This window comes from Monomorium pharaonis, chromosome 9 (assembly GCF_013373865.1).
Source record: "Monomorium pharaonis isolate MP-MQ-018 chromosome 9, ASM1337386v2, whole genome shotgun sequence".
Lineage (NCBI taxonomy): Eukaryota > Metazoa > Arthropoda > Insecta > Hymenoptera > Formicidae > Monomorium > Monomorium pharaonis.
The window spans coordinates 14,059,540-14,079,581 of NC_050475.1; the positions used below are offsets into that span (position 1 = coordinate 14,059,540).

Here is a 20,042-nt window from a genome sequence, read left to right on the forward strand (position 1 = left end):
TCCATTTCTAACAATGTAATCTTTCGCGTTAGTTGATTTTTTCGACTTGATTATCTTCTTGATGTCGACGTCCTCTAATTGAGCTTTTTTTAATCGCGCCGTTAAACTATCTCTTTCACTATTAATTAAATTACATTCTGATAACGGGTAACAACTTAGAACATCCACATGCTTCATATTTCTACCAGAACGATGCTCAATCCGGTATTGAAACTCCTCAAGTAATAATGCCCATCGCGCAACTCGGACACACAAATCTCTTTTGTTCATTGTAGCTACAAAAGCACGACAATCAGTCACAATAACAAATGGAATCCCCAAAAGATAAACTCTACATTTTTTTAGTGCTTTTATTATAGATAATACTCAAGCTCGTAGCTTGGATATTTTTGTTTTGCAAGTGTCGTTTTATAACTGCTGTAATAAGTAGGATGCCATTCATTGCCGATCTTATTTTTTTGCAGCAACAGTGCACCGAATCCAAACATTGATGCATCAGTATAAAGCTCAGTTTCAGCGTTAGTTTCATAGAATTTCAATACAGGTTTAGAACATAAAATTTCTTTTAAACGAAGAAACGCACGTTTTTCTTTTTCACCAAACTCAAATTTAGCGTTTACCCTCAAAAGCGTTACCACTCAACGGTCGCGCAATAATCGAATATTGCGGTATAAATTTACAAAAATATCTGCTAAGTCCTAGAAAACTCTGCATTCGTTTCACGCTTGTAAGATCAAAAAAATTTTTGATCGTTTCAATTTTATATTCAGATGGTGATACATATCCGTTCTCTATAATATGTCCAAGGAACTCTACGCGTTTTTTCAAAAAACTACATTTACGTTAATTAATTACACAGGCACACAAAAAAAAAAGTGGTTGGTCCGGCGGACTAGACTAGTCAATCCTTATGTATTTCGACCCGCTGAATCCGAATCTAAGGTCAGAATTGCAAAGTTAGCTCGCATTTTCAAACCACAAAAAAAATTCTTTTTTAGATACACAGGCACACAAAAAAAAAGTGGTTGGTCCGGCGGACTAGACTAGTCAATCCTTATGTATTTCGATCCGCTGAATCCGAATCTAAGATCAGAATTGCAAAATTAGCTCGCATTTTCTAACCTCAAAAAAAATTTTTTTTTAAATATTGGTCCGGTGGGGCAGATTAGTCAATTCTTATGTATTTTGACCTGCTGAATCCGAATCCAAGGTCAGAATTGCAAAGTTAGCTTGCATTTCCTAACCTAAAAAAAATTTTTTTTGAGATTAGAAAAAAATAAGCTAATTCAGCAATTCTGACCTTGGATTTGGATTCAGCGGGTCAAAATACATAAGGATAGACTAGTCTGGTCCGCCGGACCAACATTAAAAAAAAAATTTTTTTTTGAGGTTAGGAAAAAATGAGCCAATTCAGCAATTATGATCTTGGATTTGGATTCAGCGGGTCAAAATACATAAGAATAAACTAGTCTGGTTTGCCGGACCAATATTAAAAAAAACAATTTTTTTGAGGTTAGAAAATGCGAGCTAACTTTGCAATTCTGACCTTAGATTCGGATTCAGCGGGTCAGAATACATAAGGATTGACTAGTCTAGTCCGCCGGACCAACCACTTTTTTTTGTGTGCCTATGTTATTATTAATCCAGCTTCATTCGCGGCTTGTAAAACTTTTTTCAAATTTTGTAACCCGTTTTCTAAATCGTTTGACTGTATAATCAGATCATCTAAATATGTTAAAACAATTTTCGCTCGAATTAAATATTTAAATACAATATTAATAAATCTTTGAAAAATGGCCGGGGAGTTACACACCAAAAGGAACACGCGAAAACTCATAATGTCCGTCCGGCGTTATAAAAGCAGTATATTTACAACTTTGTTCATCGACCATAACATAAAAAAATCCGTTTTTTAAATCAAGAGTGCTATAAAGCTTTGCTCCTTGCAAAGAATTTAATTGATCTTCAATCAACGGTAACAGATATCTATCTCTTATTATTTTTTTATTCAATTGACGATAATCTACGCACAATCTCGCAGAACTGTCTTTCTTCTTCGCTAAAACAATCGGGCTCGCATAGTTAGACGATGACAGTTGTATCACGCCATCACGTATCCATTCCTTTCAGAGGTGCCAGAAATGAGGATTTGGTACCAAGCTGCGGCTGTAGTCTAAATATGCATCATTGCAATCTTATGAGGGCGCTTGAAGGCATTTAAAACTAGAGTTCCTATAAGGAGAGTTGTGCCAATGTGACGGAAGTCGCCATTTTCCGTTTCATAGCATGTAAAGGCGGCAAATTTCAAGTCTTATTCAAGTCTTATTTCAGTCTTATTTCAATTGTAAATAAAATAAATGTGATTGAAAATGCTGTGGAATAAAGGAAGGATGTATTTATAAATGTAACCTTAAAAATACTGAAAAACCTTAGCATCTTTGAGATTACATTTACAAATATATTCTTCTTTTATTCCACAGCATTTTCAATCACATTTATTTTATTTACAATTATATTACTATTTTAATAGTATAATTAAAATACCTTCAATATAAACACTTTGCTTTATATATGGATGCACAAAATACTGATGTTAATGCATTGATGATAGCTATACCAAGATTGAATATCAAATTGTGCTGGAAATAGCTGAAACTACCGGAAGTTTAACGGAAAATGGCGGAGCCAATCACAATCGAGAGCAGTATTGGCACAAGTCTCCTTACAGAAACTCTATTTAAAACCGGCTTGTGTCGACTCTCAGCCTTTTCTGTTATATGCTTGTACCAAATCCTCACTTCCGGCACCCTTGATTCGTTTACTTGCGCATTAACTGTCTCTCTATCAGGCATCGCTAAACGCCTCGCTCGCCGATAGACAAACTCATCGTCTTTTAGGATTAAAGACATTTTAAGATTTATCTGTTGCGTTTTTTTGGGCTTGTAATCGCGTATAAGTTGTTTAATCTCTTCTTTGTACTTAAATTCCGGCACGTAAGACACATCAACATCAATATCTCTTTTTTTTTTATCTAAATTGATCTGTAAAATTTCCGGCAAATTATCATCTATACGCGCTTGTTCTAATAACAGTCGGATTATTATATTCCCCATTTTAATTGTTAACTCAACTAAATTTCGGTACCAACAAGTAAATTTTGATTCATAAGTGTACCTGGCACGACGCGAACAAGAATGGGAAATGTATGCTCATCTATCATTAATTCGGTATCAAACTCGCCTAACGTTGAATTACTACGATTCTCGTAGAGTATTGAGCTTGTATACAAAATTTTCAAAATGCCGTAGACATTTGAACGCATTTGAAACAATATAAAACGACATTTAAGAATCGCAAAGAACAGCTGGGAGCGCGCGCGTGACAAACCGCGGGATCCTTACCTTTGCTGTAAAACACATATACACACACACGCACACGCGCGCGCGCGTGCGCGATGTGCACAATCCGACCGGCATCTTCCACGTGGTGCACATTGGATAACGCTAATGCCGGCGATAAGCGTCATTTAAAAAGAAATGTAAGGTTGACTTTGTAACTTGGTCAAAAGGGTATTAAAAAAATTGTTGAAAAAACGTAAGCAATTTCAGCAATTCCAAGAATGATAAACACGTGAATTAGAAATGTTTTATTCCACGAACGTTAGCGTTAATTACTGGGAAGTAATCGTACTATAAAACTTTGCTTTAGCGATGTGATTGAATCTTTCTTCACAACAGTACATTGAACTAAATGAAAACCGTAAAATATGCGATTTTTTACGTAATCTTTGAACGCAATTTGTTGTTAGAAAAAGTAAATCTGTGAAAAAATTAATAACAGCATTCAAAAGTGCAAACTTTCAGCTTTCCAACGCTTTTTTGCTAAGCGCTATACGTTGATTTGTTCACGAGTAACAAGCGATGAAAGTCAAAATGACCATTTTTTCTTAAAATCTCAATAACTCTAAAAAAAAAATCATACAGCAATGAACAACCACTCAAAATAAAGGGGAAAGATCCCGCTCTAAGATGCAAATTAACAAAAATTCGCTATGATTTTCTTCACGCGAGATGCAGCGCAGCAAATTCGCATTAAAAATTTTCATTTTAACGGGTCAAGCTTCATCATTGTGCCACGTTGGTGAAAAAAAAGATAACTAAAATCGCCCAAAAGCGTTTAAAAGAAGAAGTTTCAAGCTTTAAAACGCATTTTGGATTTTGTTTCTATGATTTTTCGCTGAGTTGCAGCAGTTTGAAGATAGCCTAAATTTTCGGTATACAAAAAGTGTTCCCTATTTTTTTATTAATATTATATTAATACTCAAAATTCATAATATTAAAAAAATACCGTATTTATTCACTAAAATACCCTAAAATGCAGTACAAATTTCAAACTCGTGTGCAATCAACAAAAAACATCGTATCGCCATGTATTTTCTTTTTTAATTGCTTAAAAAAGAATGAACTTTAAGAATCTAAATTAATATTAACCAGATTTTAACAAAAAATTTGTGAAAAATGATAACAAACTTTTTTCAATTAAAAAAAACATATTTAGTTTTTATGCAATACAAAAGGTTCGCACTTAACAAATCAAACTTTCGCCTAGGGATTCTCAAAGTAGAGTCTTTTCCCTTTAATTAAAAAAAAAGTACATGTAATTTAGATGATTTTTTGCAAAATTGCATCACTTTGAAGATTGCCTAAAAATTGATCAAAATTTTCGTCTCGTTTTTTGGGAAATAAGAAAAATAAATAGATTAAAAATAAATCAATAACATAGATTAAATAGATAGACGATAATTGAATAGATATTTATAACGCGAAGTACTTAACGGGGATAAAAATTGACATCATTGTCGACTTCGTTTCTCTTGTATACAACAATAATGAACGGGAAAGTGATTCACTGGTTCCTTTTCTTCAACCAGGTTTTTTTCCACATTCCTGGTGACAGAACTATCAATAGAATAGTTCTGTGCAACTTAAAAGTTTAGTAGGATAGTGTCCCTACTTTACCACATATAAGAATTTCCTTTTTCTTGAAAATCAAGAAAAAACCAGATTTTCTTCCACATACTTGGTGACAGAACTTCTAACATAATAGTTCTATACAAAAAGATACCCTGGAAATAACCCATTATGATTTCCAAGGTATTCCCAAGCGTTAAAACAAAGACACCCGAGGGGGTTTTAGTCGGTAAGAGTCCGGCATAACCTTCACTGAAAGTCGTAGGTTATCCATGAGGATTTCCCCCCCGATATAAAAAAAAAAAACTTAAATGGCTGGAAAACTGATAAACAAATAATAAACAGATGAGTAGTTAGAAAATTAATAAATAGATAAAAATAAATAAAAAAATAAAATAAATAAATAGAAATAGAAATAGAAATATATATTTATTTATATATCTCGTATACATATAAATATATATGCATACTTATATACATATAATGTATATATGCATATATGTATACACACAGAAAAAAATGTAATATAGCCAATAACATAAGTGATTGCGAGCTACGAACTACATAAAATACTCAATACAATAATATTTACTATTAATGCAAGTACAATGTTGATACTGCAATAGCATATATTATTGTATAGAGTATATCTGTAGTTGGCAGCCCGCAATAACATATCTTATTGAATATGTTATTTTTCTTTCGGTGTACGTATACATATAAATTGAACAAATGGCGCGCGCGTAGCGCGCGCCTGTCTTGTTCTAGTATATATATATATATATTATATTATATTATATATGTATATATATACATATAAGGACCAATCTAGTATTTTTATCTTCCTAACAAATCCTTCTGATAATAACAAAATTTAAATTTGAGGGAATAAATTCGCAGCACAAAATTAATAAATTAAAAATAATAAGGTTTTAATAATCTAAATAAACGCCCTCAAAAATCTATTTTTGTACAAAATAATTTTTATTTAGCATTACAAATGTGCACTACAGTGGAAATTTTAATAAAATTGTCTTTTCCCCCAAAAAGAACAAAAAGTTCATTTTTTCTACAAAAATTATGATATGAAGAAAATACGGCAAGTATAAAAATGGATGTTCATATGAACTAAAATATTCACTTTTACAAATAATTATTTGTTCAAATATTACAAATAAATATTTTAATACAAATTTTATTACAAAACTTGGCGCCGCTAAACCGAATAATTTGCCAGCTCTCTTTCTTTTTCTTTTGTGCGTGCATCTGAATGTGTGAGTACAGGCTTGCGTGCGTGCGCGCGTATGCGTGTATGTGTGTATGTTAATATATAATTTTGTTTATAAGAAAGCAATTTTTAATATCTTAGTTTCTTATGCGTGCGTACGTCGAATGTGTCTCTGTCTCTCTCTCTCTCCCCCTTCTCTCTCTCTCTCTCTCTCTCTCTCTTTCTCTCTCCGCTCTGTGGAATAAAATAGACGTGTCGAACATCGCTCCGTCTTTATAGTATGTTTTAAGAAGAAAAGAGAGCAGTAGAAAAATACCAAATTAGTGTGGTGATAGTTCCATAGATCGGTGACAACAGGAATTGTTATCTAGTCCGGAAGTGCAGATCTGTGAATAGCTGAAGTAGATTTCTATAATCATGTGTATCAACGAGGTTGTGACAAGCAAGCACTGACGTGGATGGAATCTGCTGACGTGTAGCGAATCGACGGCGGCGGAACACAGATGTCGACGATAGAAGAGGACACCGAATATCGATGTTCGGCATGCAAGAAGACTATTAAAACTAAAATAGTATTGTAACGTGCGCGCCGCGGAAATGAAAGACACTTTTGAACTTAAAAACCAAGCAGCTTTATTAACGCGTCCGACAAGGCTCGAGAGCGAGATTAGACTCGTTGACAAACGTTGCCAAGAGCATGACAATTGACAACGCTCTTGGTAAAATCAATATATCGATCGGCTTCGGAACAGCTGAGTCGCAGTCGCGGAGTATACCGGGCGACGCTCGTAACACTGCTCCCCCTCTTCAAGATTGTCGTCCCGACAATCCGGGGAGCAGTTTTCCTGTTACTCCAAGGAGGCCCCTTCGACTTCCAGGAAGATTTCCCTGTCCTTAATCGGACCACGTCCAACCGAGACGACTCTCTCAGTAAGAGCTTCTCCGGGCACTCTTCCTCGCAGAGCTAGCCAGACTCCCACGCGGAATTTTTCTGCGCCGGCTCCCTTTTCCGTCCCCGTGCTCCTCTCCTGCCGTGAAGCTTCCTCTTCGCCCGATCTTGTGCGCTTCTCGTTTCTTTTTTCGGGATCAGGGGGGGAATTTACTTCCACGGACCCAACGCTCTAAGAGCTCCCTGCCCCCTGCCTCGGCATTTGCCCAATGTCCCACGGAAAAACCGTGGTAAAAAAACCGTAGGCGAGGCAGTCTTCTTAATAAAACTTTCCTCCTCACCTCGAGAAGCAGCCCTCATGCGTCCGCACCTCTCAGCAAAATTACTGAAAATAAAACAAAACAAGCAGAACAAGAACACAAAAAAAAAAAACGGAAAGAACTTTTTTTTCCTTCTTTAAGCAAAAACGATAGTTGCGTCTCAACGTACTCAATCAAAAGAAAACAATCCCTTGACATTCGGGCTCGGATTCACGTCCCCAAATTCAATTCGCCCTTCCCAGGCGACGGACATTCCGCGCGGAAACGCCTCACTCGATCCACATTCCCTCCTACAACATGGCGCCAGAGCCATCGCTTCCGCGGTCTCATCCCAACCGATTCTAAATCGTAGGCGCCCGTTCTCCGCCCGCGTTTACACTGGCGCATAGAAAATTTAGCGGCGCGCTTGACGGAGCCCCGTCCGCGGAAATATTATAGGAACAACTTAGCTGGTTTGAATTCCTTTTCATGTCCCTCCGCGGGCACCGCTACCACTGGCCGAGAACGAGTCCTTCCGGCATCAAAGCAGTCCCCTCTCCTCTCGCCGCTCATCCCTCAATTACTGCAACTCCCGCAGCTTCGCGCGAAGCGAATCGACCTCCATCGTCGCACCCGCCGAGACTGAATCTTTCTCGAGGAATGTGTGGTTGACACCTCTCTCTTGCACTTTCATTCCGCGCACTTTCTGACTCTTAAACTCGCGCGCGCTTAACAGGATCCAACGAACGGATCCCGGACGAGCCCCCAAAAATGTAACGTGCGCGCCGCGGAAATGAAAGACACTTTTGAACTTAAAAACCAAGCAGCTTTATTAACGCGTCCGACAAGGCTCGAGAGCGAGATTAGACTCGTTGTTGACAAACGTTGCCAAGAGCATGACAATTGACAACGCTCTTGGTAAAATCAATATATCGATCGGCTTCGGAACAGCTGAGTCGCAGTCGCGGAGTATACCGGGCGACGCTCGTAACAGTATAATGCAAATCATGCGTTAAACTGTTTTACCATCCAAGCTGTGTTAGTAAACACAAAATTTATGATAGAAATAATAAAATAGTACCGTGGCAGGGTCCCTTTATAAAATTTGGGATAGAGAATGAAATTAGAGAAGTAAAGAAAACGGCAAGTAGCAACAGAGATAGGTTCGGATCGACAGGAGCATCTAGAAGACCAAGCACAAGTACGAGTGGATCGGCAAATATGGACCTAAAAATTGATTGGCTCATGAGAACAATAAAAGAAATAAAAGACGAGACTATATGTAAGAAGGAAATTAAAGTGATGATAAAGAAAATTATCCAGCACGAGTTAAAGAATACCAAAGAAGAGCTAGAAGTAAGAAGGATGCTGTCCACTGGACCTAGTAATTCATCAAGAGAAGCACAGAAAAGTTATAGTGAGATAGTTAAAGAAAAGAAGAAAGAAAATATTATAATTGTTAAACCAAAGGTTCAGCAAGAAAATGTTGATACGGTCATGTTAATAAAAAAGAAAGTAGATATAAAGAATATGGAAATGAGAGTAACGAAAATAAGAAGAGGAAACAATGGTACAGTCATCTTAAGATGTGAAAATGGAGAAGAAATAGCAAAATTGAAAACTACAGTGCAAAGCAAGCTGGGTGATGACTTTAAAGTTTACTGAGTCACTACAGATGAAGCCAAAAGTAAAAATTGTTTGATTCAATTAAAAAGCAAAATAAACTTGGAATACGAGAAAAAAATAATATGAGAATCGTGAAAAGATTAAAAACTCAATCTAATGGGAGAGGTAAAACAGAAGGCGCCATAATAATTGAACTACGAAAGACGAAAAAACACATAAATTAATGTTGAGCCAAAGAAAAGTAAATATAGGATGGAAAAAATGTCTTGTATTTAATCATATTAGTGTCAAGAGATGCTTTAAATACTGGGGCTATCACCATTTTGCGAAATACTGTACGCAAAATAAGGCGTGCCATAAATGTGCAGGTAATCACAAATCAAATGAGTGTACAACAAATGAGAAGAAATGTGTAAATTGTATGTATAAAAACTAAACGTACAACCTGAAGATGACCATGATGCACTGAGTCTGGAATGTCCGACGTTCAAGAGGGTTCTACAAGAGGAGAAGAGAAGGGGCTGGGAGAATGCAAAATAGCAATCACAGAAGGAAGAGGAACTGATACTGTATACAAATGCGCAAAGTTTAATAGCACACAAGGACGAGATACAGCACCAGATTATGAAAAAATTAAATCCGGCAGTTATTGCATTGTCGGAGTCGAGACTGATTGCGGAAATTGAAGACAGTGAAATAAGTGCACCGGGATACAGTGTGGTTAGATGCGACGCGGAAAATAAAAATACAGGGGGGATTGCTCTGTATGTAAGAGATGATATCAAGTATGAAATAGTAATATCGAAAAAATTAGAAAGGATTGTGTGATGCGTTGCAATAGAAGTAAAAGAGAAATTGTTTAAAGGAGTGTTAATGGTAATATATCATTCACCGAGTGCGTCACATGGAGAGTTTATAGGATTCTTAGAGGAAATAGTAGAAGAATTAACGATAAAAGAAGAGTGTATAATATTAGGAGACTTTAATATAGATTGTATGACAGACTCTTATTATACAAATAAACTAACAACTATGCAAAGTTTAGGTACAAAGCAATATGTGGATAAACCAACGAGAATTACCGAAAGTAGTAAAACAATTATAGATCTAGTTTTTGCGAATAAAGATATAAATGTAGAAGTCAAGTACGAACCTAAGATAACGGATCATGCGTGGATAAAAGTCGTGATAAATACGAACAAGATTGTAAATAAATATAAAGAATTCAGTGGTAGAGATTATAGTAGATATAATGCGGATGAGTTTATTAAGCTAGTGGAGAGTAATTTAGAAAAAGGATATGATTTAGATATTAATGAGTTAGATATTAATGTAAGAGTAAAGAATTTAATTAATAGTATTGTAGATGCGCTAGACATCTCAGCACCTAAGAAAATTTTTAAAATACCGAAAATATGGGAAGAGAAAAAATGGTATTCAAAGGAAATAGAAGAGCTAGCGACTAGAAAAGATGAGGCTTATAGAAAAGCACTGTACGATAGCACGGAACAAAACTGGCAACAATTTAAAATAGTAAGAAATGCAGTTAATTTAATTAGAACAAAGAAAAAAAAATATTATGAAAACATGATTAATCATAATAGTAACAATCCCACAACTATGTGGAAATCATTAAAAGAAATTATTAGAAGAGGACCAATAGGCGCGAAAGTTGTAGGAAAAATAGATTTCGAAATATTAGACAATAATATAGAGTATGATATAGCTGATAAATTTAACTTATATTATATACAAAGTATTAAAAACATAATAAAATCTATAGATAAGAATTATACAACAAGCACAAATAAGAGAACTATTTGTTGTATTGAAAAGAAGGGAGAGATAGAAAAATTTGAGTCAATCACGACAGAACAAGTAAAAATAATTATTAGGGAATTACCAAAAAAGAAAGGTACAGAAGAAGGAATAACTAGCAATACATTAAAAACGGTGTTTTGTGTCATAGAAGAGGAATATTGCGATATAATAAATAAGTCATTGAGTGAGGGTTGTTTTTTGAAAGAGTGGAAAACATGCATGATAATTCCAATACCAAAAGTAGAGAAACCTAAGAGGGCAAGTGATTATAGGCCTATTAATATATTACCAATATATGAAAAAGTATTAGAGATAATAGTTAAAAAGCAAATTGAGGTCTACCTAGAAAGTAATAATATCATAACGGAACATCAGTCGGGCTTCAGGAAAAATTATTCGTGTAAAACAGCAATTCAAACAGTTATAGATGAATGGAAATTGATTATTAGTGAGACACATATAGTAAGAGTTATTTTTGTAGATCTTAAACGGGCTTTCGAGACAACTGATAGAGAAAGACTATTAGAGAAATTATACCAGTATGGTATTACAGGAACAGTTCTAGAATGATTTAGGTCGTACTTAAAAGATAGAATGCAACAAGTTCAATTTAATGATAGATGGTCTAAGATACTGACTACGGAATACGGAGTGCCACAGGGTTCGGTATTGGGCCCATTGTTGTTTATAATATATATGAATGATATTGTTAACGTTTGCTTGGATGTGTGTAATATAAAAATGTTTGCGGACGATACTTTAATATATGTAACAGGTAAGAGTAGTGCGGAGGTAAAGAGGAAATTGAATATTGCATTTAACGTAGTGGAGGAATGGATGAATATTAATAAACTGAAGATGAATGCGGGGAAAACAAAATATATGTTAGTTAGAGGTATAAGAAAAGAATTGAGAGGCAATACTATTGTGAGATGTTTGGATGGAAATGAGATTGAGCGCGTAGAAATAATAAAGTACTTGGGTATAATTATTGATGATAGACTTAGATTCAGCGATCACTGTGATTACATGCTAAAAAAAATAGAGAAGAAAATAAGTTTTTTAAATAGAATAGGGAACTTTATCTCGACTTACACCAGATGTACGATATATAAGACAATTATAGCACCTCACTTTGAGTATTGTGCGACGCTACAAATAGATATGGGAGATACACAGTTAAGTAGGCTTCAAAAAGCGCAAAATAGAGCTATAAGAGTCATATTGCAATGTGACAGACGTACCAAAGTTAAATGTATGCATCAAGCGTTGCAATTTATGACCATAAGACAAAGGCTGTACTACAATATGTGCATATTTATTTTTAAGATCCTAAATAATATGATGCCGGAGCACTTTAGTAATAGACTTAGAATAGTAGAAGGAGAACGCGAAACTAGGCAGACAGGAGATATAGTTATTGAATTTCAAAAAACAAGAAGCGCGCAAAAAAGTTTATTTTATAAGAGTGTGTTAATGTATAACGCATTATCACCCAAAGTTAAACATTGTAATCGTTTAGAAATGTTTAAACAAATGTTAAAAGAGTTTGTTTTAAATGATGCAGCATAAGATTGTATATATATGTATTGAAAATAGCTGAGAAAGTTAATAAAAGATCAATCAATCAATCAATCTCTCCCCCCCCCCTCTCTCTCTCTCTCTCTCTCTCTCTCTCTCACGCGTGCACGTGTACGTGTATGTTACACGTATATAATGCCATTACGATTTCTATTGTAAGAAATTGTAATTTCAAGTAATTATTATTTTATTATGCAAGTTAGATTATAAGAAAGCTCTTTTGTATTAAAACAAATTATTCGGTTTAACGGCGTAAATATTGGATTATAAGTTTTTGTAATAAAATTTGTATTAAAATATTTATTTGTAATATTTGAACAAATAATTATTTGTAAAAGTGGATATTTTAGTTCGTATGAACATCCATTTTCATAGTTGGCGCATTTTCTTCATATCATAATTTTTGTAGAGAAAGTGAATTTTTTGTTCTTTTTGGGGAAAAAACAATTTTCTTAAAATTTCCTTTGTAGTGCACATTTGTAATGCTAAATAAAAATTATTTTGTACAAAAATAGATTTTTGATGGCATTTCATGCGTGCGTATACTTAGCGTTTTTTTATACCTTTTTAAAAAAAAGTAATTTTGTTGGGATTTCATTTATTTTGTAGTACCAGATATCTCATTTCTTTTTATAATATATATGAAGGTCTTCAAGACAATTTTAAAGTCTATATCTAATTAAAGATTGAGACTCAGATTTAATTAAAATAACAAAACAAAGTTATATTGGTTTTATTCTTTACCTGTAATATTCACATGTTTATTTCATTAATAATCAATTATTTTTATAAATAATGCGATGCGTATAAGGTCTAATACACATATATAAACGGAGCATAAACTTACTAACTATATTATTCGAAGTATATCTGTTTTTCACATGCTTTCACATTGAAAAAGATACTCTGCAATAGTATATAGTCAGTATGTCTAAATATTTTTATCCGCTTGTATATGTATATGTATATAACTTTGTTTTTTTTTGTTGCGACAATACGAAAATTAACATTTTCTCAAGTTCACTTTATTGCTTATAATATTAGATTTTTAACAAACTAAATTACGCGACAAAAAGCTTAATATTCTCTCACATATTCAAGCAAATAGAAATGCCTAAAGATACTCTGCAATAGTATATAGTCAGTATGTCTAAATATTTTTATCCGCTTGTATATGTATATGTATATAACTTTGTTTTTTTTTGTTGCGACAATACGAAAATTAACATTTTCTCAAGTTCACTTTATTGCTTATAATATTAGATTTTTAACAAACTAAATTACGCGACAAAAAGCTTAATATTCTCTCACATATTCAAGCAAATAGAAATGCCTAGACATATTAACTGCACTATTTCAGATTGATATTTCCTTTTTCACATGCTTCCACATTGAAAAAAATCACGTATCCGAAGTAGTATAGTTAGTATGTCTATCATTTCTATCCGTGTATATGTATTAAAATTTGTATATTATCTTTCTCTTCCATATTGAAAATGTCTCTTGTATGCGTATCGTTTTTTTTGTTGCGGCACACGGAATATACGACCTAACATTCTCTCACTCTTTTATTATAAATAACCTAATAAACATTTCTTTTAAACATTAAATAATGCGATGCAATTGAAGTCTAATATTCTGTAACATAAAAATTGCCCAGACATATTGGTTGTACTGTCTCATGTATCCAAACATAAGCATAATAAAACCTTAAAGACACACATGCACGCACGCACGCACATACATTTGGTGTCTTTTCTTTACCTTTTTTTAAAGAACGATAATTCTGTGCGGATAAGTTCGTATCTCCAACCGTTCTCAAGATATACATGGTATAAGATTTAATTAATTAATTATATAATTAATTAATTAATTAATTACTTCGAAGACATCTGATAATACTAGTGCTTATCCCAAGTTCGTATCTCTAACCGTTCTCGAGATATACATCATACAAGATTTAATTAATTAATTATTTATTTAATTAATTAATTCGAAGACATCTGATAATACTAGTACTTATTCCAAGTTTGTATCTCCAACCGTTCGCGAGATATACACGTTACAACGTTTAATTAATTAATTAATTAATCAATTACTTCGAAGACATCTGGTAATACTAGTGCTTATCTTAAAATCTTATCTCTAACCGTTCTCGAGATATATTATATGATACAAGGTTTAAACATCTGATCATACAGCCATCTGATGGCAAAAAAAGTAAAAGTACAAATCCCCACCACTTGGCCGGACGACGACGATAATAATGACGACTACGACGTTTTTTAATCAAATTTATTCTTGAGCAAAAAATTTTAATCGCGATATCTCCGCTCGTAAATCACGCAGCAGAAAAATAAAAACACTTATTATATAAATTGGGTACGAGCTATCTATTAAGCCTATTGAGAAATCCATCGGTTCAGTCATTATTGAAAATCCGATAACTACGAATTTTCGCAAACGACGTCTCGCGTAAAAGAAGCACGGTGGTGCTTCGCGCTGCGCGTACACTTGGCGCGAGGCACTACTGTGCCTCTTAATATATTAAGAAGAAAATTGTCCATAAAAGTCAAAACTGGATAGTAGTATACAAAAAGTTTATTTAAAATGATGTTAAACCCATTGCAACGCAAACGCAAATGTTTTGACTCCACAATTCAAGTGCTCTTCAGTGTATGGAATGAAATAAAAAAAATTGTCTGAAGTCACAGTTTGTCATCTTGTAAAGATGTAAAAATGGATGTCAAAAGTGTAAAAAGCTCTTCTTCATAGTCAATTAAGAATAATTGACTATTGAAAAAAATTTATTGAAAAAAATATTCCAACCAAACGTAGAAATTAAAAAAAATAATTTTAAACAATTTGAATTATAAAAGTTACGAAAAGCTTTTACTTACATAAAAACGCGTGGAAAAAGAAAATAACCTGCCAGTTCATCAGTTATAATTAGGTCTATTTCTACCAACGTAGATTAACTTTAATCCTGACTTAACTTACTCTTTTTCTAATTTTTTGGAACTGGAATAAGATAACAAGGAAGTTAAATCAAGATTAAGATTAATCTATGTCAATAGAAATAAGCCATAAAAATATAAAGATGTAACTTGGTTATGTCCAACAATGGAATAATGCTTCAACAAATTGTAACACTATTTTTATTCATATACTAAATAAGAAGAGAGGAAAGCGTCACTGGACTATATTTTAGGTAATAAAATTATTGTATATCAAGTTAAGTAACTGTATCACCCTGCATATTTAAACCTTTAACTTGTTTCCTTTTACATGTATTATTTCAGAAATTAATCTCTTAATTACACTTCTTTCTTTATCAAGTATTAAAACTTGTTCTCAATTGAATTCATGTGAGCAATTAATTCTATGATTTGTTATAATCGAAGTCTGCATGGAGTTTCTATTGATGTGATTTTGATGTACCAATATTCTTGTCTTTAATATTTTGCTTACATACAAGGTTTCACAATTTTTACAATTGATTTTATAGACTACATTGTAAAAGAGGTAGTGTTGGATCTTTGTAGACTTCAATAAAATTTAATTTGTTTAGATTGATAAAAGCTACTCAGATATTGGCCTAATTTTGTCCAATAGTTCAGGTATATGTGAAATTGTACAATAGATGCATCTCTCCTCAACTGTCACTTTATCTGACAGTAAATATTTGTACAGCAGATAGCAAATTTTTTGTACAACAGATTAAATTTAGAAATATTTTATGTACCCTTTCCTTAAGAGGATGCTAAACTGCCCATTAAACTTGATTGAGGTCGATAATGCAGAGTCATTATTTATCCTTGTTCATGAAAAAATTTGCTTTAAAATACAAGTTTAATAGCTTATACTTACAAATAAATGGTGTCTCGCAGTTTGGAATAGAAGGAATAAGACTATATTTGTCAAATTACGATTATAAGCTGTAAAAAAACATATTTATGTGATCAAAAATTTTATTCATTTAAGCTTTTATTATAAAAATATCTTTTTTTTACGGCTTGTAATCGTAATTTGACGATTATAAAATCTTATTCCTCAATCTATTCCGAACCCGGGAACACCATTCATTTGTACGTATAAGCTACATAACTTGTATTTTGAAGCAAATATTTTTATGAACAAATTTTAAAAAATTTTTTGCATTTTTGGTCTTTATCTAATCGTCCCTGGGTTTGTTTGTGTACGTACTTTAAAAGAGTAAAAGGATTATCAATTCTGTAAATTCAATTCGAAATTAAATGATTGAACAGAATGTATCGATGAATCGATAAAACACATGGCTTTAGCATCCTCTTAATGCATGTAAAAATTAATTCTAGTAGATATTCACCAATAAAATTAAAATTTACTTTGTGGAATACAGGGTGAGAATACAAGCATAACTCCATTAATTAATAACTTGTGGAATACAAGCATAACTCCATTAATTAATCCTAACATCACTTCTTTTTTATGACAGAAAGGACGATATGATTGGAAATTCAGATATTTACTTGAAAAAATAGGTTTCTGATATCAATTACCTGTACCTTTAAATAATGACACAAACTGCGACCTCAGACAATTTTGCGATTTTATACCATATACTGAAGAGGACTCAAAATGTGAGTCAAAACATTTGCGTACTCGATGTACGTATTTTTGTTTGCATTTGTTGCAATGAGTTTAGCATCATTTTAAATAAAATTTTTGCACACTAATATCTAGCAATTTACAATTTATTGGCAATTTTCTTCTTAACGTATTAAAAATACCTATTAATTTGACAACTCTGTATATAAGTTAAAAATATGAGTAGTTAAATTAAAAAAATTTAATAAAATTAAAGAAGTAAATCAAGTTAACAACTTTTTGTTCTTAGTGTACCAATATACTTAAACTATATTTAAAAAATTCTAAAATCCTCAAAAAAAAAAACAACGAATAATGACTTAACAACTTACGCAACATAAATACCAACATTTTGTTACAATTTTAATTGAATAAACAAATAAGTAAAACCAAATAAATTTTTATACAAATATTTATTGAAATTTTATTAGTATGTGTAAAGAATTTGATTTAAATTGTAACAGTTTCCTAAATTGTAAATAAGTGTTAGAAAAAGTAATTTTACATAAAAAACAAAGAATTATATAATTTTTAAGTAAAAGAATTGTGCTAAAATTTTATACAAATATTCAAACATAATAAAAGAGCTATAAAATTTTTGCATTTGATAATGCTTTGAAACATGACACATATATTCTTAACAGAATAACATAAAATAAATTATTATAAATTATACGATATCAAACGCGATAATAAATTACACCAAAATTAGAGTAATTTATTGTTAGAAAAATGCACGCAAAAATGGGAATTTAGGTTAGAACACTAAACGGATATATTTAAATATTAAGTTGCATATTAATTTAATTTCATAGCAATAAAAACCAACCTCCATTTCTCTTCAATTTTTAATGCACACCTTTCCTGTAGTTTGCATGTAATGTCTTGCAAAAAAATAAGTGTCTTCCTGCTTAACTATGCATAGGCACTATACACACCTATCATATACACACACACACACACACTCACACAGTCATAAAAAAATCTTTCAGATGTAGATCTTCTATATAACACGAACAATTTTAACAAAACAAATATTAAGTAACGTTAATATCAACCGTTCGTTCAGCCAATTATAATTTTCCAATGATTTTTTATCATGACATTAAATACGATGACAACAAATATGAAGACTAGGGGTCCGTTCCGTTTCACGCATCGAGCGCATTAACCACAGTATATACAGTAGCGCAACTCACATATCGTCATGTTAAGCGATGGGTGCCGCCACGGTGCGGAGGCAAACGATAACTAAAAATAGATCCAAGATATGCTGTTTGAATGCTTCGTAAAAAACTTAAGAGAAAATGACTTTTTTGATAAATTTAACCGATTTATTTAACTACGCAGGTGAGGGCAGTCGCAAATATATTGAAGAGAAAAATGTTGTGAATGCACATCACTTGATGTACAATGGCATCACAGGTGATGATGAAGAAAAAACAAGTTTAATATTTTTATGTCTGAAGTCAAGCGATTTATACGTACAGTAATCCACATAAAATTAATGTCAATTATAAAAAATAATATTAATTATAAAAAATATTGATTAAAAAATTATTAAATGTTCGTGCAAAGCCGGGTCTGGACAATGCAAGTACTGCTCATAGCAGCTCTTATATATTTAATTGGGTAAAAGTTATATATAAATATATTAAAAGTATTATTATACTTCTAATTAATTAATTTTAATGTAACAAATATTTTTCACTTAATTTACAGGATAGAAAAGTGTGATATAGAAAGATCTACATGCAGTGATATTAAACAGAAACGGGGCAAATTAAAAAATACTGTCAGAACAATCTATGAAGCGGTACCAATTAAAAAATTTTGTCATGGATTACAAAAAGAATGTAATTACAAGGTACTCGAAGTTAGTTAATTTGTAATCACATTATATAAAAGCAAATCATTTTCTATTGGTGAACAAATTAACCCACATAGAAATAAAACCTCCAGTAGACGTCTAATGGACGTCTGCCATGAAAGTTTAAACTTCCAGTGGACGTCCATTAGACGTCCAATATAGAGCCATTAGAAATCCACAGTTCCGCATTGTGGACGTCCATTAGACCTCCATTAGAGGTCGTCAAAGAGGTCTATTAGACGTTGTGTGAATTATTAATAGAGGCTTCACGGAGCCTCGATGGATGACTGACAAATGTTTCGTGGATCATTAATGGGAGCGTCCCAGATGCGCACAGTAATAAACGGACACAGCAGGCTGAGTGAAACGGACACAGTAACATACGGACACAGACTAAACAGACACAGTAATAAACGGACACAGTAACAAACGGACACAGTAACAAACAGACACAGACCAAATGCGCACAGAGCAAAACGGACACAGTGCGAAACGGACACAGTAACAAACGGACACAGACCAAATGCGCACAGAGCGAAACGGACACAGTGCGAAACGGATACAGACCAAATGCGCACGGACCAAATGCACACGGACCAAATGCGCACACTGCACATGTGCACACTGCACGTGCGCACGAGTGAGTCCCAGATGCGCACAGTAATAAACGGACACAGCAAGCTGAGTGAAACGGACACAGTAACAAACGAACACAAACCAAACGGACACAGTAATAAACGGACACAGTGCGAAACGGACACAGTAACAAACGGACACAGACCAAATGCGCACAGAGCAAAACGGACACAGTGCGAAACGGACACAGACCAAATGCGCACAGAGCGAAACGGACACAGTGCGAAACGGACACAGACCAAATGCGCACACTGCACATGCGCACAGATCAAATGCATACACGGAAAGTCGCAAACCCATGTGATGCAGTAAATGCTTTGCACGCACGCACACACACACACACACACACACACACACACACACACACACACACACACACACACACATACACACGGGGGGTGCAAGGGGGGCCTTCGCCCCCCCTCCCGCACCTACCCCGTCCAAGTCGCTAACCTATGTGGACTTTACTCTGCTTGCAATGTACATGGATTGC

General features: G+C 33.5%; 1 protein-coding gene across 2 annotated transcripts in view; it reads right to left on the reverse strand.

Moving 5' to 3' along the window:
- Positions 1-18,234, reverse strand: part of LOC105837274 (nuclear factor related to kappa-B-binding protein) — a 107,099-nt gene extending 88,865 nt beyond the window's left edge. Inside the window, exon 1 of one of the 2 annotated variants that reach the window (XM_036292105.1) lies at positions 17,873-18,234. In XM_036292105.1, coding sequence (XP_036147998.1) covers positions 17,873-17,878 — 6 coding nt within the window. In that variant the 5' untranslated portion in view covers positions 17,879-18,234. The remainder of the gene's footprint in view (positions 1-17,872) is intronic. The other variant, XM_036292104.1, reaches the window with a different exon arrangement.
- Between the last annotated feature and the right edge of the window lie 1,808 nt (positions 18,235-20,042).